Genomic DNA, 24,930 nt, shown 5'->3' on the forward strand with positions numbered 1-24,930 from the left:
TACCACCGCTCTATTTTCACTGCATTGACCCATTCTGTATTTTTTCTCACTGTTAAGTGTCCCTGTGGCAGAGACAATGCTAGGTGTTCACCCAACCCCATTTTCCTTTCTTCCCAGACACACAGATAGACTACATTTCCCAGCATTCCTTGTAGTTAGATGGACCCCTGTGACTGAGTTATGACCAGTGGGATGTGAGCAGAAGTAATCGAATCCTCTTTCAGCCCTGGCCTTAAAATCTTTCCTTTCCATCCTCCACACACTCTCTCTTCCTTTGCCCGTTACCTAGGTACAGAGAATCTGGTGGAGGACCCCAGGCCCCTGGGGGATGGTGGGACCACAGTACTGGAGTCTGGTTCCCTGAATGACTGCATGGAGCAGAACATCTCAGCTGAACTGTCTCGAGTGTGACATAAGCAAGAAATTGAATTTTGTTGTATAAAGCCAGTGAGATTTGGGGGTTTGTGACACAAGTTAGCCTACCCTAACTAATATTCTTATAGTTGTAGCAGAGAATCAATACTCTCTTTATACACGTTCCACAGCTTTCAAGGGGGCATGGAACAGGCAGAGCATGTTGCTGGTGTGGAACAGTAGGTTGTGAAAATGCGTAACCAATGAGCCATGTGGCTCTTTGATCACCATGTCCAATTAAGCCACATGGTTACTGTGATTTTCCGGTTTGAGTCAACCTTTTATTTGGGGCAGATGCAACCATGGACAGTTTCATGTAGTGGAAACTGATCATTTCAGTAAGCAGCTTCCCCAGAGGAGGGTGGGGAGGGTGCAGAAATCCATATCAATTACGAAGGACTTCAGGTTTTAGCTTCAATTTTTTTTTTCTCTGAAAAGACTTTCCTAACTCCCAGCCATGTCTGGGTTGCTTGCCTCCCATGCTTCCCACTCTGTGGTCTTGCCACCGCCCATGTGCCTTCATCAGACTCTTACCTCACTGGCTGGTAATGTCTCGCTCTTGAGCTTGCCTCTCTTCCCCCTGTAGACCACATGAAATGGCAGAGGCTGTTTCAACTTGCCTCACTGTTGTCCCCCCCCGCATTCTGTCCAATGCCTGGCACATACGTGCTGTTGACTGAGTGATGAAGGCAATGAATGACGATGTGATTCTCCTGGTCAGGGACGAGCGATAGCCTTAGGATCGTCCTGAGCTGGTCCTCAGGCCACTTAAGTGAGACAGGCTGGATAGACTTTTTCCTTGTTAAAAACAGGAAACTTAAGGAGGTAAACTGACTTCAGCTTAATCCACAGTCGAAACACAAATCGGTACTGTATTAGAAACAAGAGCAGCATCTATTTTCAGGTTTCATTTTTCTCAGCCACCATGAGTTTTTGAGAGCTGGAGCTCGGTTAATTGATGGCCCAAGTCGCTTAGTGAATACATTTGCGAACAAACATACAAGTAGCAGTTAGAGCCAAGTCACCTTGTTTAAAGCCCAGGACAGATCTTGACGTTTTACACTTTCATGCATTCATTTGCCAAGCATTTATTGAGCTTCTTCCAGGGCAGAGCCTGCTTCCAGGTGCCGGGACACAGTGGCGCACAAGACCAAAGAATGGCCCAGTGTTCCAGGAGGTTCCAGTCAAGTGGGGGACAGACCAACAGTAAACACACAAGAAAATGTCAGGTGGAGATAATGTTCTGTGAAAAAAATCCAAAGAGGTCAACATTATTGAAAATGCCCAGGTTAGGAAGATTCCATCAGTGGTCAGAAAGGCCTCTGGGGAACAGGTATTCCCATGACATGTAAGCTGAAGCCTGCATGACAGGAAAGAGCCAGCCATATAGGGAAGAGAACATTCTAGGCAAAGGGACACGCTAAGGTTTTTATCTGGCCCTGAGGGTAGAGAGTAGCTTGTCAAGGACTAGGAAAACGACTTGAGTGGTAGGAGCAGAGAGTGTGTTTGGTGTGGAAGGAGGGGGGTGGGAATGGAAAGGGAATGATGGCAAGAGAAATAGGCAGAGGGCCATTTACGGAGAACCTTGTTTGCTGTTTCCAGAGTCTGGATTTGAGCCTGTGAGGCAGTGGGAACCATGAGAAAGACTGTAAGCGGAGGAGAGAGATGAGCTGTATGTTTCAGGAAGAACATCACGTCGGCCGTTCTATGGAAGAACTGCCGCACCCCAAGCCCCCGGTGGAGGCCTGAGTAGCGGGAGGGTCAGAAGTTGTGAAAGGCAGAAGCCAGTTTCAGAGCTCCCTGAGAGATGGAATTCATGGCACCCGGAAATAGATAGGATGTGGGAACTGAGGCGTTCCCAGGTGTCTGGCTTGGGCAGTGGATGTAGACACGGGGGAGCTCTCCTCTGAGACAGGAAACCCTGGGGAGGAAAGGCTGTGCACGGGAGACTGAGGGGTCCTGGACATGGCGAATCTGAGGTACCCATAGCCTTGCCGGCAGGGAATATTCAGGAGACAACTGAACGTGTGGCTAGGCCAAGAGAAGGGGAGCGCGTTCTGAGTAAGCAATCAGATGTTAAGTTAACGAAGAGGAGGGACACAAGGAAAGGAAGTTCGAGGTCAGATTCTGAACCCTAGCCGCTTGATTTTAGGTGACATCTGACTTTTTTTTTTTTTTTGCCTTCCTCGCCCATCTCCTTTTCAAGATGCTGAAGAGTCATTTCTGCCTCTCCAAGCTAGTCTGCCCCCATCTTTTTTTTTAATTGAAGTATAGTTGACTTACAGTGCTTCAGGTATACAGCAAAGTGATTCAGAGATATATCTATATATCTTATATATAGATATAGATATATATAATTTTCCAGATTCTTTTCCATTATAAGTTATTACAGGATATTGACTATAGTTCCCTGTGCTATACAGTAGGACCTGTTGTTTATCTGTCTTATATATAGTAGTGTGTATCTGTTAATCCCAAATTCCTAATTTATCCCTCCCCCCACTTCCCCTTTGGTAACCATAAGTTTGTCTTCTATGTCTGTGAGTATATTTCTGTTTTGTAAGTAAGTTCATTTGTATCATATTTTAGATTCCACATACAAGTGATATCATACGGTATTTGTCTTTCTCTGACTGACTTCACTTGGTATGAGATTCTGGTCGGCCCCCATCTTGGCTTCTTCTGGTCTCCACGCTGCTTCTGGCCAGTGACTTTTCTCCGCACAGACCGCCCCCTTCCCGTCACGTGGCCTTGCTGCTTGCTTCATCCCTCTGCGGCAGCTCTAAGGAGCGAGCCCCGAAGGATGGCTCACGCCCTGAACCCCACGGATGAGTCAGGCGCCGCTGGAGTCTGGCTGCGGCCTGGGTTTAGGTCCGAGCGCTGCCGTCCTCTAGCTGTGTGATCCAGGCTCCTTTTCCTCATCCCTAAAATGAGGGGATTGGATTGAAGAGCGCTCTGAGCTGTAACGTTTTCGGATTCTAAGTTGTCTCGGCCCCCCGGGTGAAGCGAGTGAGTCGCCTCTTCCAGAACTGGCGGTCGGAGCTGGGATAATAGCCATCAATACCTGAGAGAGAATAGCTTTTGTTCTTTTGTGTGAGGCCCCGCGGAGGCTGGGTGGGCTGCAGCAGTTCAGCTTCAATTAAAAACACACCCAAGCCTCCCGCTTTGTTTCGGTTTCCAACCTTGGCCGTCTGACTGAGCACATCTGAATTCCGCAGGCTCCGGTGAAGGCGTGAGGAGGCCCCAGTCCATGGGCCTCATTCCACCCTTCCATCCGCTTCCCGAATTTCATTTACTGAGGGCAGGAGAGGTTTCAAAGTCCCGGGAATACGAGGAGAAAACATACCTTGGCTTTGAAGCCGCCGGCACGCAGATTCCAGCGCACAGTGATGCATCCGCAGTCGAGGGCTCCCTAAAGGCCCGCGAATGCTCATGAGCCCTGGCGTCTGGGCAAACATTGCTCAGTAGCTGAAGAGAGAAAATGGGTCTGTCTGTGATGAAGACAGTCTCCCAACTGTGTCTGTGGTCATCCCGAAGCAACGTTCCCTCCTCCAGCCCAGACCAGAGTCAGGACTGCCGAATGGAATCTTGTTGTGGAACTCGGGCAGCTGTCACGTCACTTCACGGTGTGACTGTGCACAGGCTTGAGGCACCATCTGTCCCCGCCCGGGCATCGTCTCCAGGCTTTTGGGGTACAGGGGGTGAACAGGGCAGAAGCAGAGATGCCACTGAGCGGCCATGGTGGCCCAGCCACAAGGATCTGGGCAGATGTAGGATACGATGGGTGTCGTGGTCCTGCTGGCTGCGGATTCAGGGAAGGTCTGAGAGGTCTAGCGGGTGGCAGACTTGGGGCCAGAGGCCAGGTGACTGGGAGCGCTCCACGTGAGTCCCGGCGGCGGGGCAGAGGGGAACCTCTCTTGTACGGCCCCCGCCAAGTGTTGTTGGCTCTCCAGGAAGGAAGAAGGGAGTCCCTATGAGGCGGAAGTGGCCCCTCAGCAGTGTTCACGCTCTCCTCGTCCTCCTGGGCACGCACCCAGGTGTTTGAGTGGGAAAGTGTTCACAGCAACTGCAGGAGGACTCCAAGGCGGGCGACGAGCTATGGGATGGGCCGTCAGCAGTACGTGCTACCAAGTCCTTCTAGAATAGCAGTTCTCCAAGTTTTGGATCTCAGGATGCCTCTACACTTTTTTTTTTTTAATATTTGCAAATTATATATATATATTTTTTTAATTTATTTTTATTTATTTATTTGGCCACGCCGGGTCTTAGTTGCAGCATGCGGGATCTTTAGTTGCGACATGCGGGATCTAGTTCCCTGACCAGGGATCGAACCCGGGCCCCCGGCATTGGGAGCGTGGAGTCTTAGCCACTGGACCGCCAGTGAAGTCCCGCCTCTACACTCTTAAAAATTATTGAGGGGCTTCCCTGGTGGCGCAGTGGTTGAGAATCTGCCTGCCGATGCAGGGGACACGGGTTCGAGCCCTGGTCTGGGAAGATCCCACATGCCGCGGAGCAACTAGGCCCGTGAGCCACAACTACTGAGCCTGCGCGTCTGGAGCCTGTGCTCCTCAACAAGAGAGGCCGCGACAGTGAGAGGCCCGCGCACCGCGATGAAGAGTGGCCCCCGCTCGCCGCAACTAGAGAAAGCCCTCGCACAGAAACGAAGACCCAACACAGCCATAAATAAATAAATAAATAAATAAATTTATTTTAAAAAAAAATTATTGAGGACCCCAAAGAGCTTTAGCTCTTATGAGTTAATATCAATCTTTATTTATTTATTAGGAATTAAAACTGAGAAGTAAAGAAGATTTACTTGGTAGTTTATTTCAAAATTAACAATAATAAGTACATGTTCTACATTATATATATTACATGTTTATAAATAAAATATTTTGAAGAAAAAAAATTATATTTTCCAAGACGAATGTAAGTGAGAAGAGTGACATTCTTTTACCTTTTTTTTTGCAAATATCTTGCATAGAAGTCTGGCTTAGTAGAAGACTGCCGGATTCTCATATCTGCTTCTGCATTCCAGCTGGTATGGTATCATATGTCACCCAGGAGAGCATGAGAGCAGAAAAGGCAAGGAATGTCTTCGTATCATTATGATCATAGTTTTGACTTTACAGATTCCCTGAAAGGGTTTCAGAGACCCCCAGGGGTCCCCTGACCAAGACTGGAGGACTACTGTTCTAGAACACCCCAGCCAGCCCGGCTTTAGCATGGAAACCTCTAGTGAACCGGCGCCCCCGAGTTGGCCCACTCAGTGAGGGGTTTTGCTAACTTACTCCAAACCACCATGAGTTAATTCACTTTAGCTGATTAAAAACTCATATTTTCTTCTTATAATCCATACTTTTACAAGCAGTGATTTGGAATGTTTTGATTTTGTTCATTCAAAGTCAGCAATGACCATTAGAAATACAATTCGTCATTTACATAATTTAAAAATGTTAGTAGCCACCTAAAAAAGTGCAAAAGAAACAAGTGAAACTAATTTTAATGATGTATCTTATTTGACCCAATAATTATAAAATAGTATCATTTCAGCATACAAAATCAACAAAACATCATATGAAAATCAAATCATAAAATTGATACAAAACATTGATGACATATTTTTACACCCTTTTTTCGTATTAAGTCTTCAGAATCCAGTGTGTATTTTCATGTATAGCACATCTCAATTTAGATGCTAAATTTGCATCCAAAATACTTGATCTGTATTTAGATTTCATGAAGTTCCACAAAAATTGAAAAAGTAGGTTCATATTCAAGTTCTTCCAACAATTGGAGTGTGAGTATTCAAGTTAAAATTAAATGAAAGAAAAAATTCAGGGGATTCCCTGGTGGTTCAGTGATTAAGAATCTGCCTGCCAATGCAGGGGACATGGGTTCGAGCCCTGGTCCGGGAAGATCCCACATGCCGCAGAGCAACTAAACCTGTGAGCCACAACTACTGAGCCCGCGTGCCACAACTACTGAAGCCTGGGCGCCTAGACCCCGTGCTCCGCAACAAGAGAAGCCACCACAATGAGAAGCCCGTGCACTGCAACAAAGAGTAGCCCCTGCTCACCGCAACCAGAGAAAAGCCCACGTGTGGCAACAAAGACCCAACGCAGCCAAAATAAATAAGTAAAATAAAAATAATAAAATAAATTTAAAAAAAATTCAGTTCCTCATTCACACTAGCCACATTTCAAGTGCTCAATAGCCAGATATAGCTAGTGTCTGTCATATTGGGCAGAGCAGATCTCAACTTTTCCTCTGATTTCCTTATCCATCCCATCCTGTGGTCCTTCAGTGCTTAGAAGCCTGGTTAGGAAAGGTTAATCATTCTCATTATTTTTCTAGAAAGCTGGCACCACAGTGGGTTTCTTCGTAGGCTGGTTAGGATGTTTGACAGACAACTGGGATTGGGAGAAGCGCCCTGCAGCCACAGCTAGCAGTGGCAGATTCCCTTTTGGCTTGGCTTCCAGGACCTTCTTATTTGATGTTTTCACGTGCGTAGAATAATCTCACATTGTTACCGATGCAGCTGTGACATATACTGCTGGCCACGGCCAGCCCTGGGATGGATCTCTCTCTGATGGGACATGGCAGAAGCTTAAATGGCATGCCACCATGAAGGCCTTAGGCTCATGTGCTTGTTGGGACCAAGCCTTGGAGAGTTTGCTAAGTTCTCAGTGATGAACTCCACATCAGTGTCAGAAAGTTAGGGCAGGTTTGCTTGCCCTTGGTCTTCCTGTCTTCATGCATTGGTGTGCTTTCCAAAAGGTAAAAGAAAGCAGTGGAATGAAATTCCAGGCCAGACGGACTCAGGGTAAAGATGCAGCACTGAGGTTAGCATCTTATAACTCAAAGGCAGCAAAAGTAATTTAACAAGGCTCAAAGGAGAGAGCCAAAGAAAGTCAAGACTTTGTTCTGTTTGTGAATTATTGATACATCATCTCCAAACCATTTCAAATTCAGGAGAATGAAAAGCTACCCCCTTTGACATATTAGGGGAATCTCTTACTTGTACTCCCCAAATGAAAAAGACTAGAATTCCAAGTCTAACTATTTGGTCCCATTACTGCAGGTTTTGTGGCTGGTCAGGTGTTGGATTCTTGTCATTGGGTGAGCAAATGAGAAAAATGACTTTTCTCTCTTTCACATGTTCTTCCTTCCCCACGTTGACTGCTTAAGCTTTTAGCCAGTTTTATCATTCCATCATATCCATTCTCCTAGTGTTGGACTCACTCAAGAATCCTGAATCTGAGTGCATGATGTCATTTCTAATAAATCTAAAAGGAACTGGAAAGCTTCTGGAATTTACTTACCTGAGGTAGCCAAACTAAATCAACTTAATTCACATCCATCAGGAGCTCAGTGAAGGCTAGCACCATTCTGGTTGAAGTGATTTCACACTAAAGGACACTGGCTCCTTATGGAACTGGGTGCCCTAACTTTCCTGTCTTCAGGTCCACAAAATGCCTTTCAATTCATACACTCAACTGTTAGGGCCAAGAATTACCTAAGACAACAATTGTGCCGCCATCTTGAATACATTTGGATTTGGGGAAGCCAAGTCTTTTCTTCAGCACTTACACTAAGGAGCCAGAGTCATAAAAAGATGAAAAGAAAAAAGTTAAATCAGAATGTTAGAACTATTAGGGAGCTTGGAGATTGTCTAATGCTCTCTCTGGCCCTGAATGATCTTGCTTTTAAGACCATTTTAGTGTTCTTCCCCCTTCCTGGGTAGTTTTGCTTTTGCTCAGATCCTCAAGAAATCTTAAGTGAAGCGTTAGCTAGTTCTAGAACTATAGAAAGCCCAATGGTTTCTCCTCCCCTTACGTGCCCAAATTCTCTTCCACCTGCTGACTTTTCAGGTTTATCCTTTCAGCATTAGGCCTGTAATTGCTATTAAAATGCAAATTCAGTAGGAAAGACTAACTCTTAAACCATTATGAGGTGTTTTCACTCTGGAGCTGGGAAGGATCAAAGTAAGGAATGGTTAGTTTTGATTCTGTAAGGCGAGTGGGTCGGAGAGAGGAGGAGGGAGTGCCAGCGTGAAAGGTAGAGAGACCCGAAATGGAAACCTGGGGGCCCTACTTGTGACTCAACAGACTCTGGCCTCTTCTCCCAAAACATTTGCATTTGTATGAATTTATCCTGGACTCCTTGTGGAGATCCAGGTACTTGATAATTGTTCTTGTCCAGTGGAGACCCTGCCAAGTAGAAGGTTCTGGTACTGAGGGGCAGCTCAGGCCCAGGGTAAGGGTTCCCAGCCTTGCCAGAGGGGTATGTTAGTGGCTTTGTGGAAACAGCAGTGGGGAGCCATGCAAGGTGAAGAGGTTAGGGTCTTGTTTTCAACTTTATTATGAATGGGAAACCCTTATCCAGGCTCAAGGGAGAGCTTTACATAGGAGTGTGTATGTCGCCGCCCATGCATGCACACACCCGTGGACGTACACACACACACAGCTCCATCTGCACATAAATGTTCCTCCTGAAACACTCAGCAAAGCAAGTGACAGGTATTTCCTGTTGGTAGCTGGGATTTCAACCCTGCTCTTGCCTCATTATTAACTTGGGTTTGGGATGTGAGTGATGGGAGATGGTGAGTCTGTGCTCATAGAATAGTTGTGAGAATTAACTGCAATAGCACCTACAAAGCATTTAAAATAATGCTTGACACCTAGTAGGTGCTCAATAAATATCTGCTGAATGAATAGAATATTCATTTTATCATCATTATATTATTACCATGAGGAAACTTGACAGGGTGGCTTCCGATTTAGTGGGCAGAGCGAGGAGAGCCCTATTAGGAATCATGACTTCCGTTCTTCTGGTAGGGCCAGATTGCCACGCAGATTCAGCTGCACAGAGTTCTCAGTTTATGAAGGAAAGGAAAAACAACTAAATGTCTCAAAACAAAACAAATGATGAAATCTGGGATGAGACCAAGAGGGAGATTGACATCTTACAATTAAATGAAGGCATTGCCACAGAGCAGCTTCTGGAGAGACAGTCGAGCCAGGCCTCGGTTTTTCATTTTCCTAGCTCCAGACTTTGGTTGGAAGTGTTGAGCTTCCACTTGGATTTGAATGAACCACAAAAGGAAAACATATTATTCTCTCTCTTTTTTTTTTTTTTAGCACTCCTCACTCTTCACTCCCTTCTCTGCTTCCTTTCTTGGAAATCTGCTCCAATATAAGAAACCAAAATGGTGGCGCTTCCTTGATGAGAGCAGAGACGGAGTTGCGGTGGGGCTCTTTAGGGGGATGGGGCGCTACGTACACTGCACTTGGCTGATCTCCTGATGAAAAGCACCTGAGAGATGGGGAACTGAGGTGTGCTTTATCATTGATGCTCCCCATTTCTTGACCACGTGGTAAGGACTCCTTCCACAGACCCTGGCATTAAGCCTGGTGGGGACTGGAACAGCTTTGGGGCCGGGCAGCTCCAACTGGGGCCTACTGGACCTTTAACTTTCCACACATGTGCACATATGTCCAAGAACCCAGCAGATGGGCAGCGAGCAAGCTTGGGTAGCAATCCACTGACCAGGTAGCAGTAGCTCTGAATAAATCATGGTGGCCTGGGCAGCAAATTTCGCTCCAGGGGATGGGGACTTAAACAAGGAGAAAAGGCGTTCACCCAACTTTTTCCTGAAGTGCCAGAGGAAAGAAACAGGTCAGTGGTGAATACAAAATTAGCTTTTGGCCAGTCTCCAAAGTGATTTGACCTATTTAGGAGTCATTGAGAACAAGCCAAAGGAAGCTCTGTAGCCTGCATCTTGATTTGTCAGGGGAGAAGAGAGAGGGGATGGACCACCAGGTGGCTGGAGTCCCTGAGTGGCTTGTTCGGGAGCATATGAGTGAATATGGCTGGAACTCATGAGAAGGACTCTGGGACATTGACTTTGGGCCAGCTCCTGGCGCAACTTAGCAAGCAAATGATAACCCCAGCAGATGCACTGGTAATTGGTATGCCCACTCAGGCGCTCTGATCCTTGAAAGGACCATATCGGATTCTGAAAACCTTCCTACAGGTTAAACTTTTCTCCAAGACCCTTGTGTAAAAGGTAAACTCAGGCCAAGTCAGCAAGGGGAGTGTAGACGTGAGGGCTTCCATGAAGAGCAAAGCCACAAAAGTACTGAGGCCAACTCCACTCCAGTCTAGCAGGTTGGAGTTGGGAGTGGATGCTGTTGGTGCCCTGCCTGTATCTCCTTTATCAGCTGGCGCCCTCCTCCTCCAACTGCTGGGAGTGTTGGCCATTGAAGGCTACAGCTGCCTTCCCCAGAGAATTGCTGTCTGCCAAATGGTGTAACCTGTATTCCAGAGCTCCCTGCGGGATCAGGCTGAACCAGATCTCCAGCTGAGGCCACATCCTTGCCAAGTCCCGTGCCCACCCCCCAGCTGCATCCTGCTTCCCTGTGCCCCCTCCACTGAGAGTACCCCCTCCGTACTTCATTTGAATAAGAATCCCCATCGTAGACTTCGCTTCTAAGTAACCCAACCTAAGAGAGAGCTGGGGGGAGGGGGGGTATTTCAGAACAGTTCCAAACCTGACTACACATCAGAATCCCCAGGGTAGCTGTAAAAATACAGATTCCTAGGCCCTACACCCAGAGATTCTGATTCAGTGGGTCTAGGGTGGCGCCTGAGATACTGTAGTTTTCCTAAGTGGATCCTTGGTAATTTGAGTGCAGCCAGTCCTTTGACCAATGGGAACCACGCATTCTAACTCATGGCATTTCTTTCCTTCCTTAGATCTTTTAGGAAACATTTATTGATTGAGTTCGGGAACAAACCACACAATCTGTGAAAGGCACTAAGAAGGGGAGTTTTTTTTTTTTTTCTGTTTTGCTTGTTTAATGCTTATACTTTTGAAGGGTATAGAGCATCATTTACATTTCTTATTTGCATATCTTACTATCATTCATGTAGGTTATCGCATTTGATCCTTAATATAGACAGAGTGGGTGCTATGGCCCCTAGATGACTGATGAGAAAACTGAGGGACAGAGAAGTACTATCAAAGGCCTGACATCCTAGTCTTATTGCCTTCCTCGCTTGGTCTGTAAGTCAGAATACTGTGATCCTGGTGTATAATCCACTTGGCATCAGGGCCTGGTCATATCAGGGAAATTTCTGACACGTAGAATGCTGAGCACCTCCATGACCACTGGGTCCTTCCTCGTCGCCCTCTGCCTTTGGCTCAGCTGATTCATTAGAGGTATCAAGTTGTTCCTTGGCTTGGGCCACCTGAGTCATCAATCTATCCATATGGGACTGGATGTCTGCCAGGATCTCAGTCACATGAGCCGTGGCCATTGCTTCCTGGATGTCCACTAAATGAAGGGCCTTCTGCTCCTCATCAGCAATCACTTTTTGAACTTTCTTAAATTCCTGCTGTATAAACACCTTCATCTGGTCCCGGGTTACTTTAGGGTCTGAGCTCTTGAACTTTAACCTTTCCACCAACTCTATCATAGCCGCCTTCAGTCCGCCTGAATCTTTGCTTCTTAGTTCTTCGAAGGCTTCGTCTAGGGTGGAGAGCTGGTGGCCCTGGTGTGCCCCAATGACTGGGCACAGAACGCAGATGAGCTGCTTATCTTCCTGGCAATAGGTACTCAGATCGAGCCCATGGTCCGGACACTTCCTCTTGGCCACTCTCTCCGCTTCCATTTCTATTTCTGGGTCAAATTCGCTTTCTGCCTCAGTTTCTCCCTCGGCCTCCGATTCTCCTTCCTCCTGGTTGTCTTCCTCTGCTTCACTCTCTTGCTCATCCTCCATTTCTTCCTCACTGTCTTCCTCACTCTCTTCATCACTCTCGTCCTCGCTCTCCTCCTCCGTCTGACTCTCTTCTTCGGCCTCACAGTCTTCCTCAGACTCGCTCTCTTCCCCCGCCTCGCTTTCTAGGGCCTTCTCGTTCTCTACCTGGGCCTCGACTTCTTCCTCTCCCGCCCCATCCCCCCGGGCTCCCGGGGTCCAGGCCTGGGCGGCTCCGTGGACGTACTCGGCCAGGTGGTGCCGGGGGAACTTCTGCCCGTGCGCCTCCGCGTGGCGGCAGCAGTAGCAGAAGCCGCATTCCCGGCACACTTCCTCGGCTCCCGGAGCCTCGTCGGGCTCGCACTCATCACCCGTGCCGTCGTGCGGCAGCTCCTCGAAGGCCGCGCCCCCTCCGGAGGCCATGTGGGAGCTGTGCCGCGGCCCGGGTCTCCGGGCTTCAGAGCTCGTCGCCTGGCCTCGGCGCGGCCTCCTCGCGTCCTCCTCTCCCCCCGGGGCCCGTCCCGCAGACTGGCTGCGCCGTGTCCCGCAGCCTCGATACGCCGTGTCCCGCAGCCTCGATGCGCCGTGTCCCGCAGACTGGATGCGCCGTGTCCCGCAGCCTCGATGCGCCGTGTCCCGCAGCCTCGATGCGCCGTGTCCCGCAGCCTCGGCGCCGCTGCCGCCTGTTCCCAGCAGCCCACACCCAGCCGAGGAGCACAGGGCCTCCCCGCCGGCTCGGCAGCCTGGCGGCCGCTGCGCTTCCTCAGAAAGGGAGATTTAAGTAAAAGGATCCACAGTTCTTGGCAAGTCTCTTAAAGTCCAGCCTACTATGCTTGACTCTCAGAACTTTTTAAGCAAATCGTATCTTTACACTTTTTTCGTGTGTGTCCTGAAACGTAAAGGTCTGTCTGGTTGGGAACAGGGAGTCTCTTTTGAGGCATTGAGTTGCCATGGAGCTTTCCAAAAAGGGGCATTTGACCAAACTTAGAATTTAATTAAGGCTTTCCAGTCACCATGCTCAGAAGTATTAACGTCCTAATCCCTCCCCTCCCTGTTTCATTAACAGGCCTAGATTTTCTTTTATTGGTTCTGTGGATGATTTGGTGATGAAATTCAGGGAGAAATACTTTGTTCTGTTATCAGGGACCCTGAGATAGAAAGACTCATGAACAGGTTCTCATGAAAGACACAATACTGAGGAATTTTTTCAAAAACTCATTAATTAAATAACTGAATGAATATGGTTCAGCCTGATGCAGAATAAGGGAACATTCTGAATTTTGCAACAATGATGATGATAATAGTGATAAGAATAGCAGCAAAACTTGCTATCGCTAAGATTTGTTTGAGTGTTTACTATGTATAAGGCCCAGCACTAATTACTTGGTCTGTATTATCTTTTTAATCCTCCCAGCAACTCTTTGAGGTAAATATATCCATTGGGGATTAACAAAGGCTTCAAAAAGATGGAACTTTATTCCTCTCTTATGTAAAAGAAGTCCAGGGCTGGTATGGAGACCAAGGCTCCTTCCAGCTCTTGGTTCCACATCTTTGTGGCCCTCATCTTCTCGGTCCAAGATGGCTACTGGAGCTCCAGCCATCACATCATTGGCCCAAACAGAAGAATGAAAGAAGGAGCATGGCTCTTGTGTTCTAAAGAGATTTTTTAGAAATCCCACAGCACAATTGCTTTGATCTCATTGGCCACATAGCAGCCCCTAGTTACAAGAGAGGCCTGGACATGGAGCCTTTTGGTTGTCTGGCAATGGACCCAGTTTAAAAAATTGAGGTCAGCAGCCACATAGCACAGGGAGATCAGCTCAGTGCTTTGTGACCACCTAGAGGGGTGGGATAGGGAGGGTGGGAGGGAGACGCAAGAGAGAGGAGATATGGGGATATATGTACATGTATAGCTGATTCATTTTGTTATAAAGCAGAAACTAACACACCATTGTAAAGCAATTATACTCCAATAAAGATGTTAAAAAAAATTGAGGTCTTATGAATTTGAAAGGGAAGGCAAATATGGAAGATTTAGTAGGAAATGAACCGTTTCTGCCATAGTAGGTAATATTCTTATCACCGTTTTGCAGATACGGAAAATGAGGCACTGAGAGACTGTGTGACTTAACCATGTTCACATAACTCATAGGCGGCAGAGCCACGGTAGGACCCCAATCTCTCTGACTCAAGGGTCCCTCTCTTCTTTTTTTAATTTTTTAATTTTTATTTTTTTTGGCTGCGTTGGGTCTTCGTTGCTGCGTGGGGGCTTTCTCTAGTTGCTGCGAGCAGGGGCTACTCTTTGTACTCTTTGTAGCGGTGCACGTGCTCCTCATTGCGGTGGCTTCTCTTGTTGCAGAGCACAGGCTCCAGGTGCGCCGGCTTCAGTAGTTGTGGTGCACAGGCTTAGTTGCTCCGCGGCATGTGGGATCTTCCCGGACCAGCGATCGAACCCATGTCCCCTGCACTGGCAGGCGGATTCTTAACCACTGCGCCACAGGGAAGTCCAAGGGTCCCTCTCTTAACTACTATTCCCTCCTGCTCTTTTGCTACTCCCTCCTGCTATTTTTGCTATTTTTGCTATTTTGTAAAACAGTTGTGTTTCCTTAGAGGTTCATTTATTCATTTCCTGTTTTCTTCCCAGTGTGCCTTTTACCCTCTTCTTTGCAAACATCCCAGCCGTGCTTCACAGCTCATCTCCAAGGCCCCAGAAAGCCCCTCCTTGCACCCCAAGCTGCTTTCTTCATTCAGTAAATATTTATTGAACACCTACTGTGTGCTAAGCACTGTTCTAGGCACTTGGGCTTCATCAGTGAAAAAAACAAAGACTCCTGCTAGCTTAATAGGTGTGTGATCTTGATCAAGTTCTTTAAGCTTTCTGAGCCTTGGTTTCCTCATCTGTAAAATGGGAATAATAAAACTCACTGCACAGGGTTATTGTAAGGGTTAAATAAGATACTATATGGAAAGCGCAGTCAGTGGCACATCATTATATTTTGAAAAATGGTACCTATCGCCATTATCATGGTTGTTGTTCTGAACATGTCTGTCTTGCCCAATAGGCTGTAAACTTCTCATGGGCAGGAATAGTAGCCAAGGCCTCTGGTATCACCCAAATATCTTACTGACCAAAGATGGGGGGCTTAGTAAATGTTTGTTGAGTGGTTAAAAAGGGTCCTGGTGTGGAGAGAACTTCCTGTTTTCTTATGCTGCTAGATTTAGGAAACTGAGAAACAGACTAGGCCCCATAGGAACTTTTTTTTTTTTTGCCTGATTTAAGCTGTGAGTTGTGGTGGGTGGTGTGCTAAAGAGAAACAAGACTGAAAAACCCGAACGCTAATCTCCTCCTCATACTCTCCTGGAAGGCCGCAGAAAGAGCATATATTCTTTTCCTTTTAGGGTTTTTTTTTTTTCACCTTCTCTGATAGATTGGGTGTCCCAGCAAGTCCTGCTGACCTCTTCTTGTGTTTTTTCTGTCTCCTAATTCTCTCCTCCATACTTCTCTATTGCTCACCTTGGTCTCTGCCACCTGTGGGAATAGTGCTGTTGGCCTACTGTCCACAGAAGAAACTTCCGGAAGTCCAGAGGCACTGTGCATCCGGGGTCTCAGAGCTGTTGCATTCTAGTCCCACAGGCAGACGCCCACAAAGAGCTAAGCAGCAATTCCATCAGGACCACGTGCCAGGTTTGCTGACCACTGAACTTCCTCCATTTTGTCTTCTCAGCCCAGCCTTCCCCTTGGCCCTTCTGCAAAGGTGAAAGGCAAGTTCACAGGATGTGGGGCCTTCTTTCTTCCCTGACATCTGGTTTGATTCTGGGCCGCTAAATAGTGGCTTTGCCATGAACAACAAAAGCTAATTCACTGTGGTTTTTAAACACCAAGTGCAAATATTTTTCCTTTTCAGCTTGGGGTCACTGGAAGGGAAAAAACAGGGCTGAGAAGGAGACTAACATTTTAAAAACTCTTATGACTTCCCATAGAAAATAAAACAACGGCCTCATTTCCTTCCATCCATGAGTCTTTTTATGAGTGATTGTTGTTTGAGGCAAGACTGGGAATCCAAAGGTTTTCAAAGACTTTGTTAGCTTGGTTTTCGACTCAGAAGCCCACCGTGAGTGCTTTTAAGGGCCCGCACGAACCCCAGGAAAGCCCAGGGCCACCCTCTCTGCTTTCTCTCTGCTCCGTCTCCCTCCCCTGGCTGGCTTTCCCTGTCCCTTCTCTCCAGCCCTCAGGATTCGAGGAGGCGAGGGCCAGGCCAGCCACTGATGCTGCTCACAGGTGTTTGGAAGGCTGAGGAATCGGTCTGGCTCCGGGTTCCAGGCAGACTTTCTGTTGATCTGGGCTGTCCTAACGCATCCCAAGCCTCGCACCCAGCAGTTCCTCTTCGGACGCGAAGTCGCCCCTTCTGGCTCTCGCTGCACGTGGTTATGGAGCAGGAGAAGGGAGCTGACGCTGTTAGTTGTGTCAGCGTTCTCTCTGGACTGCAGAACAAACGCTCTTCTCGGACTTCCCCTTCGTTTCTCTCCTTTCCTTCTCTCCTCCCTCCAGCTTTTGTGCATGGATTCAGTTGCTGGGTTCAGGTGGGAGGTGAAGCATGTGCTGGGATGACATAAAGGCTGTGAGAGCAAAGCGGTCGAAGTCTCTGACTTCTCCCTTTCTTGCCAAGAGGACGATCTGAACAGGCTCCAGGATGGCTGATGTTTGTGAAAGGGTTCGCAGATACTTGCCATGTACTATTACTGTTGTTATTGGCCTCACAAGAGTCTAACATGTTGATACAGGTGGTGTGTGCACTGGGGCCGGGAGGGGATCCGATATTGATTTGCAACCTGCAAAGAGCAAACTTCAGTTGTATCCTGCCCCTCATCCTTTCAGCGTGTGCACAAATATTTGCAGACCTGTTGAGTGGCTCAGCCTCGCACCAACCTAGCATTTTTTCACAGCCAAGTGAACCAGCCCCAGCCTGGTGAGGAGAATGGGGGGAGGGGGAGCGGCGTGGGGCAGCCGTGGGGTGACGGGATGGAGTGTATCCCTTCTCGCGGCTGGATAGTTGGCACCGGGGGCTGGGCTGCTGTGGCTCCCTGAGTGTTAGTGTTTGGCCAGCTTCCTGTCTCTGGCGGCGTGCTAACAGTTGCCATAGCCACGTGGCACGTGGCAGAGCTTCTCCAACTGGCAGGGCCTGAGAGTCTGCATTTCTAGCAAGCTCCCAAGTGAGGCCGGTGCTGCCGACTCCCTGGCCTATATTGCACTTGGAGCAGGGAGGCTGTAAAAAAGTACCACTGCTTTGGGAACTCCTCCGGGGCTGAGGAAGGAGAGTGCAGCTAAGCCCCTCCTCTGGAGACAGGGTGTGTCGGAGGCTGCCCTGGAGTCCTGATTTGCCATTCAAGTGAACCCCGGAGGGATCAGCAGCTGGCCCAGCACTTGGGTGAGACCATCTCCCCCTCCAGGGGGGAGTCCCGGAGGCAGCGCAGATGTTGTGTGAAAATCTGCCACCCTCCTTGCCGAAGGTTGCCCTCTCTCGCCCTCCCACCCCCCTGCTCTGCCTGCCGACTTAAGCAGATCAGCTTTCAGCTCCCTGGGACTCCAAGAGGGCTTTGGATGAAAGAAAAGGCCCGTCCTTAAGAAGCAGAGCGGGAATCCAAGCATGCCTCTCGCCTGCTGCATGCCCAAGAATGCAGGTATTTGGGGTTTGCAGCATTTCCTGGCAAGACAAAGGGGAAGGGGAGCCGGCGTTGTGGGGGGAGGAGGCCGGCCTACTGGGAGAGGGGCTGGCGCTGCAGTAGCGTCCTATTCTGGGGGGAATGAGGAGAAAGCGAGCCCTTTCACAGGAACAGACGTGAGCAAGGGAGGCCATGCCTGACCCTCAGGGATGACCTTCACATTTGTGCTCTGCGGCTCCTAAGCTCTGGGGACTTTGGGTTGTTCTTTCTGGCTGGCCACCTTGGCAACTTTGTGTTCCTTCTGAGGTGCTGGACCACTTAAGACAGAGAGGACAAGCCTTTCTTCCTCCTCCTCTTCTGCTCTGACGGTGGCCTGTTTTCCAAGAGGGCCCAGAGGGTATCCCAAGGTGCGGTCAGGGCAGGATTCTCAGGCTCTGGCCTGGGCGGCTGGGGGAGGCTAAGCTCGGCCCCGCGTCCTGCACCGGCTGGCACTGGGCCTAGCCTGCTGGTCCCTCGCTTCTCCTCCGTCACCCCGCCCCCGCTGTCTTGTTGGAACTCCTCAGTATCCTGCCCTCATCCTGAGATCACACACAGAGATTTCTGTCTCTCCCTGTGGCCCCCAAGCAGCCCTGAACTGGGAGTCCCCAGACCCAAGTTCCCCAATGTCTAGTTTCTAGTCCACCTTCAATGGCCTTAACCTGTTCGGGGCCATCTTGACTTCTTCGGTCGTAAACCCCCTTCCTGATAGTCCTTCACTACATAAGGTCAGGCACACAATTGAACCTGTTTGAAAAGTGTTGAACTGTTTGCACTATTCGTCCTGCACTGCGGTTAGTCCTTCCATTTTAACTCAGGCTCCTGCATGGCAGGGACAGTGCCTTTCTTATATTTCTTCTAGAGACGCCACCACCATCCCCGTCACGGAGAGCACTCAGCAGGGCAGGGGCGGCGTGATGGCTGAAGCTGGCGCTCTCCTTGGCCCGGCTAAGCCACCTGAGTGCACGTTTGCCTCCACTGTCTCTGCGGAGACTGAGGCAGTGCGTGGCCACGCTCTAAGGACCACGCGTTGGCCTAACCACTACCAACATGGTCGTCTGCAGCCCTGCTCAGTGACAGTGTTGTTCCGCCCTGCCATCTGACAACACTCCCTCTGAGTTGCTTTTCCAGGTGTGGTGAGGGGGAGGAAACAGGCCTGTGGACCAGGCAGCTTCTGGTGGGCACCACTGAACCTGTGTCAGCCGCTTCAGGGCATCGCGGTTTCCGAATTCGGGGGGGGGGCGGTGGGAGAAGTTGTTCAATCCGCATCTCAAATATCACATATGCTTACGATAAACAGCCATTATTTGATGTGCAGGCCACACCTCAGGCCAATTCAGTCAGAATCTCTGGGGATGGACCCCGGCATCAGTGTGTCTCTTTAAAAGCTCCCCAGATGGAGTCCAGCGTGCAGCCAGGGTTGAGAACCACTGCCTTAGGTAAGAAGTAAGACGTTCGCTCCCACTCTAGCCCCCACTTTCCCTCAGGGAACCGAGTGAGACAGTTCAGGACCTCAATTCGCACATTTTCATGAGGATCAGTGGACTCAGGGGAGAGTGAACGGCCAGGTAGTGTTCATCAGGCTGGAAGGACTAAGTAATGGGAGGGGGTGTCAAAGGAATAAGGGCCCTCCAGGTGCCTGCCAGACGTTTCCAGTCTGTGCTCAAGGAGAAAGATGGGGAAAAGACCTTTAGGACAGCTTGACCCAGTTTTCCTTGGAGACTTGAAGATCCAAGGCATGGGGGTTGCTGGCAGGCCACGGAGGGATGGAGAAGGTTGCAGGGCCACATGGCAGAGGGCTCAAGCTTCTCAGAGCTGCTGGCACCTTGTGAACTTGGCCATCTTCTGGCATTAGTTTCAGCAAGGTCATGGCACCCCCACCAGCTGTGGACAGCTCACAAGTGGGGAGACCAGGCCTTTAATCAAAGATGCCTCCAAATAGGACTTGGCAGATATTGCATTCAGCACAATAAAAGCTGAGGGGAAAATGACTGCTTTTTGCTTCAACACAAATTTTATTACACCAGGTTTCATTATAAAAATGTAATAGTTTTGGTTGTGTGTTTATTACATAAACAGTAGAGTTACTCTGATCTTCACCATCTTTCAAACCGGAATCTCAAAGGGAGTTTTATTTATTAGGTTTAAAGCCATGGAACAGTTGTTTCATACGATTGCCTTATAAGCACAGGAATAATTCAGGGAAAAATAAAACTCTCTGCTTTCTTTCCTCCTCAGCCCCTGCTGAATCTCCCCAACCCAGAGGCAGGCACAGCCATGTGCTGACCATGGTAGATCCTGTAGCTGATAAGCTATATCTGGGTAGACTTCAATGGGATAGTGCGGTCTTCAGGAGGAGAGGAGAGTGGGACTCAAGCTTCAGGCTCCTGTTGGGTGTCATGGTGGCTTGGGCAGGTGTGAGAACCACTTAAGCTGATCAGGCAAGCTCTTAGGGCCCAGACCCCTACGCCAACCCCTAGTCAGGGGCCAGAGGGCCCAACAGCTAATGCCATTATTTATGCCCCGATCTCTGGGCATTCATATTTACCAGAAGCGAAGCTTTCACATTAGTATGAATGTCAGCTCAGGTCCATTGGTTCGTTCCTGGGAACTCCACATTCAGAGGGAGTGAGGTGTAGACTGCCACCATCTTATGACAAAGTCTGTTTTGTCCATTTTATTGGTGTTTTCCATTTTTAATTCATTTATCTGGTTTTATATCCACTTACTTGAGATTTTAAACTTTTTTTTTCTATTTCTTAAGTTGAATCCTTAATTTAAGAAATAAATATGAGAATTGATAGCTATAAATTGACCTCAGAGTACAGCTTTGGTAATTTCCATTGGTTTTACTATGTGGGCTCATTGTTAAGGGTTTCATCTTCTAGATAGTTAGGTTTTATGAGAGGCAGCATGGTGTGGGGATGCTTTAGTATCTGCCAGATCTGGATTTGAATCCTTACTCTGCCATTTATCAGTTGTGTGACTTTGGTCAAGTTACAGTTGCAACTTTCTTATTTCTAAAATAGAGATGGTAAAAATCTGCCTTGTATATTCCTTAAATGAGGAAGAAATGAAAGAATGCAGGCAAAGGACTTAGCATAGCTCACCTAGTAACTGCTCCATCCATAGTAGCTATGGATAATAATCATATTTAAAATAATATGCCTTTGGCACAGGCAAAAGCTTCATGACTGGGAAGCTGCTCTCCATTTGCATGTCTTAGGCAGAGGGCCAGGACAGTGGGCATCTTTTCTGGATCAACCCACTTATCCTAATGTCCTCCAGAGGCACTAGCAGATGGGACATGAAAATACCAACAGTGTGCCTAGGGAAGGGCATGCAGCCAAGTGTTACACTGGATTGAGCATGCTGAGGCAAGCCAGGAAAAAACTCGGCATAACACAAAACTTCACCATTGAGAAATTCCTCCAAAATTTCTTAGTCTCTGTCTCTTGTGGAATGTTCCTCAGTAGAATATTTAAGCTGCTCTGTCCCAGACCTGGCTTCTTTCCCGGCTACCCAACTAGGTCACTTCCCACTCTGTAAGGGCCTTGACTGCTTGGCATGGCCAGGGCCTTGAAGGAGGCGAGCATCGGGGGAGGTAAACTTTATGGGGAAGCATCTCTGTGCAGGGCACCAGGCTTGGCTGTGGGCCTCAGACATGACTAAGACACTGTTCTGCCCTTGAGGACTTCCAAGTCAGGAGGATACTGACCCATGAGCACCAGAAAGGCTGGTCACAGTACCTCAGGGCCCAGCCACAGGAAGAAGGGACCAACTCTCCCTCGTCGGGTGTGGCATGGCAGGCCAAGTGTAGCCGATGGAGCCAGGGGACCTTTGAACTGACTACGTTAGGGTAAATCGGTTAAGGTGTATCAAGTTTTGGGTGGATTTTTGTTTGTGGGGTTTTTTGTTTGCTTGTTTGCTTGTGTGTTTTGTCTTGTTTTTGAGAACACGATAGAATGAGCTCACTCTGATGATCTTCAAAACTAAAAAAGAAGTACCTAGTTTCTAAAACCAAGCGAAACATCTTTTATAGAGTCAGTATTTTGCAGAAAATCAAAGCTTATTTGCTTGGGATTGATTCTTGCCTTCTCTAAGTCGGGGGTGGGGTGGTGGAGAGGCAGAGGAGATGGTAAGATTAGGGAGGGCTAAGGCTGCAGAAAGCCAGAAGCAAGTGTAATCTGCTGTCCACACTCTACGCTGCACAACCTGTCTGTATGTAAACTTACGTGGAAGTTACTTGTCTGTGATTAAGGCAGAATCTTTGGGTCTTTTCTGAAACTGACCTGTGCTTCTGAATACTCTGTCGGGTAGCCTGGCTCTCTCCCTCCTGGGTGCCTCTTTTTGGGTCAGCAGGGATACTGAGAAAGTCTACTCTCCTGAGGGATGCTGGCCTTGCATGTGGCTATAACTCACTGACCCTGAGTGTGGTGACAACCACTGGCTCCCAAAATGGCAGAAAGGAGATGTGGAAGGGAATTCATCTCAGCCATATCCTCTCACATCTGAAACACAGGACTGGTTCTTCAGCATCCAGAGGCCAAATGTCAAACACCAATAAGGGGAAAGATGCACATGTTTCCTCAGCTTTGAGGAACTGAGGCCTCCCAGGAATGTTATCTTTGCTCACTTCTGGCCCCCACTCTACAACAGAGCGAGGAAGACGTTTTGATTTATTCGTAAAGATAGAGTAAATCACTCTTCTCTCACCACCTCGTCTTTGTGTTATGCTTGCCATGGATGGCATTTGGCCTTTAACAACTAGGATCCCTCTTCCATCTAAGTTTTTATCCCTGGAAACCTTCACCAGCAAGATAGAGCTGGATGATTAATTTTGAAATAAGGATGTGCTCGAGAACAGGCTAGGGGCACACATCAACAGCCACGGGGCCCTTGGCTTAAATGGTTAATAAATTACTCATCCCAACTAATGCAGGCCTATAGCTCCTGCTCCGAAAGCCAGAGGTGATGATGGGGGCCACGGGTTTCTGGTACTTTCCACAGCTACCTTGGAAAGCAAGCAAAATGGCCAGCTGGGAGAATTAAGATTAATTGTGTACTGAATGCTTTTCCTTGAAAAGAAGTTGACTTGTAGCTTTTCTTGATTAGCCTTTTTATTTTTCCCTTCTGCCTCTCTCCTCATGGCATTTACTTGCTTCTGCTGCTGCCACTGCTGCTGCTGCTGCTTTTTTTTTTTTTTTTACACTAAAGACATCATGGGCAAGAAGAGGAGATTTTATTTTGAAGAACAATGATCACATTAACAAGGTGACAGCAGATAAGCTAAAAGTCACTCCATTTTCTGCTGGGGAAAAATGTGCTTTGCCGCCAAATCACATCCGCTTCTCTTTGTCTCCTTTTAGAGGAGGGTGGCCAGCCCAGCCACTGATGGACTCAAAAGAAATCACTGGCAGATAAGATACACCCTTGATTCATATAAGAAGGGAAGCTTTTGAGTTCAATGATAAAAAAAATGACTTCCTTTCCTGTTCCACGGCATTCTTGTGGCTGGAACTCTCTGTACAACGGTGACATTTCTCTACCCTTGGTCCAGAGTATCAAGCAGAAAATAACTATGAAATTTGAAACTTGGTAAAAGGCGAAAATCCAACTCATTGCAGTTTAATAGATATCTAGGCCTGGATCAGACTCTGTAGGTACAGGATCTCCCTACATCCGGCTCTATATTGGGGGCAAAACTGAGGACTCACCCTACCTTTAAGGTATTGTAGCCACATCCAAAGACCCAGCCAGCACTCAGTGAAAGAGCAGTCAAACCAAACTGGTGTATGACTACGAGTCCAAGCATGTCTATTAAAAAACAAACAAACAAACCAACCAAGCTTCAGAATGACTGAAGAGAAAGTGAATGAGGGATGGAGGAGGTGAAGAGGGAAAGGGAAGGAGGCTCCCTGAAGGAGGTGAGATTTATGTTGATGGATTGGTAGGAATTTGTTGGCCAGGAGAAGCATTCCAGGGTCATAGCTCTCTAAGCTGAGGTTCCTTTGGCAAAATCTCATAGGCTTGTTGTGAAGACTGAATGATGTAATGAAAATAAAGCACAGAGCACAGTGCTTGGCACATGATAAGGACTGAATAACTGTTTGCTGTCGTCATCATCATCATCATCAGGAGATGGTGTTGTGAGTAAAACTTGCAGGGTCCTTCCTAGGGAAGGGAGGCTATTAGAGGTCCTTTTCCCTCTAATTTTACCCCTTTTTCTGAGACTTGACTCTCATCTTTAATATCTTGGCAGACTTTGGTCAATATTAGTTCACCTCCGGCAAAATGAAAGCAGATTCAGCCAAGTATCAACAGATGTTTTTAACGCTACTCCATTTCTCAATATAACACCTTATACACTGGTTTATAATTTCAGTAGTGGGTGGATATTTGCACGGAGGTATAAATATAAAACCAATGGCTTATGCTAGCATTTCTCTTGGGTCTTTGTTTTCAACAACTCATTTCAGCAACTTCAAAAAATATTCACTCGATATTTTTTTCTTCTAATCTGTTTATCCTCCTGTGGTTTCATTTGGGTCACAAAGGAAAGGTATTTCTGGAAAGAAGCAATGAAACTTACTTCTTCTAAAGTTTAGCAGTTACAATAGAAGGCTAAGTACTTTGCATCATAAATGATTAATATACTGTTTTTGAGAGGGGTCTGTCCATTGACATTGGGGGCTGAGGAGATTTGGGGCCCAGAGGTTGGGGAAAACCAGGATGTTAATATTAAAAGTCATTTAATGGCCCCTTACTGTGTGCTCAGCAGGGCCATGCAAATTGCTCTGTCACAGTCGCTCCTCATCACAACCCTCTGAGGCAGGCACAATTATGCTCGTTCCCTAGATGAGGAAAATGAGGCTTAGGGTATTTACATAACTTGCCCAAGATTACAGCTCAGACGATACAGAGCCAGGACTTGGACGCAAGTCTGTCTGGTTCCAAAGCCCAGGCTTTTTACCACCAGGTTATACTGCCTGTAAGGATTTGAAAATAATGACTCCGAACTAAATGTGGGAGTGATATTTTTAGGTTATCATACAG

The 24,930-nt window shown here is 47.8% G+C and overlaps 1 protein-coding gene, 1 long non-coding RNA gene and 1 pseudogene across 7 annotated transcripts in view; 2 read left to right on the forward strand and 1 right to left on the reverse strand.

The window, feature by feature from the left end:
• The window catches only part of LOC309620018, an 878,206-nt gene that overhangs the window by 337,138 nt on the left and 516,138 nt on the right, over nt 1-24,930 (forward strand). The gene's annotated exons all lie outside the window — the stretch shown is intronic.
• Nucleotides 1-24,930, forward strand: part of NHS (NHS actin remodeling regulator) — a 345,055-nt gene that overhangs the window by 219,587 nt on the left and 100,538 nt on the right. For 2 of the 5 annotated variants that reach the window (XM_082375464.1, XM_082375465.1), the window contains exon 1: nt 17,567-17,856. The exons of the other annotated variants lie outside the window; for them this stretch is intronic. In XM_082375464.1, the coding sequence (XP_082231590.1) occupies nt 17,823-17,856 (34 nt within the window). In that variant the 5' untranslated portion in view covers nt 17,567-17,822. Of the gene's footprint in view, nt 1-17,566; nt 17,857-24,930 lie in introns of those variants that run through there. 5 annotated transcript variants of the gene reach the window in all.
• LOC309619898 (tripartite motif-containing protein 44 pseudogene) lies at nt 10,902-12,615 on the reverse strand (annotated as a pseudogene). The gene has a single exon. The product of its transcript is annotated as a tripartite motif-containing protein 44 pseudogene (transcript).

Source organism: Balaenoptera borealis (genome assembly GCF_965194805.1).
Source record: "Balaenoptera borealis genome assembly, chromosome: X".
NCBI classification, from domain to species: Eukaryota; Metazoa; Chordata; class Mammalia; order Artiodactyla; family Balaenopteridae; genus Balaenoptera; species Balaenoptera borealis.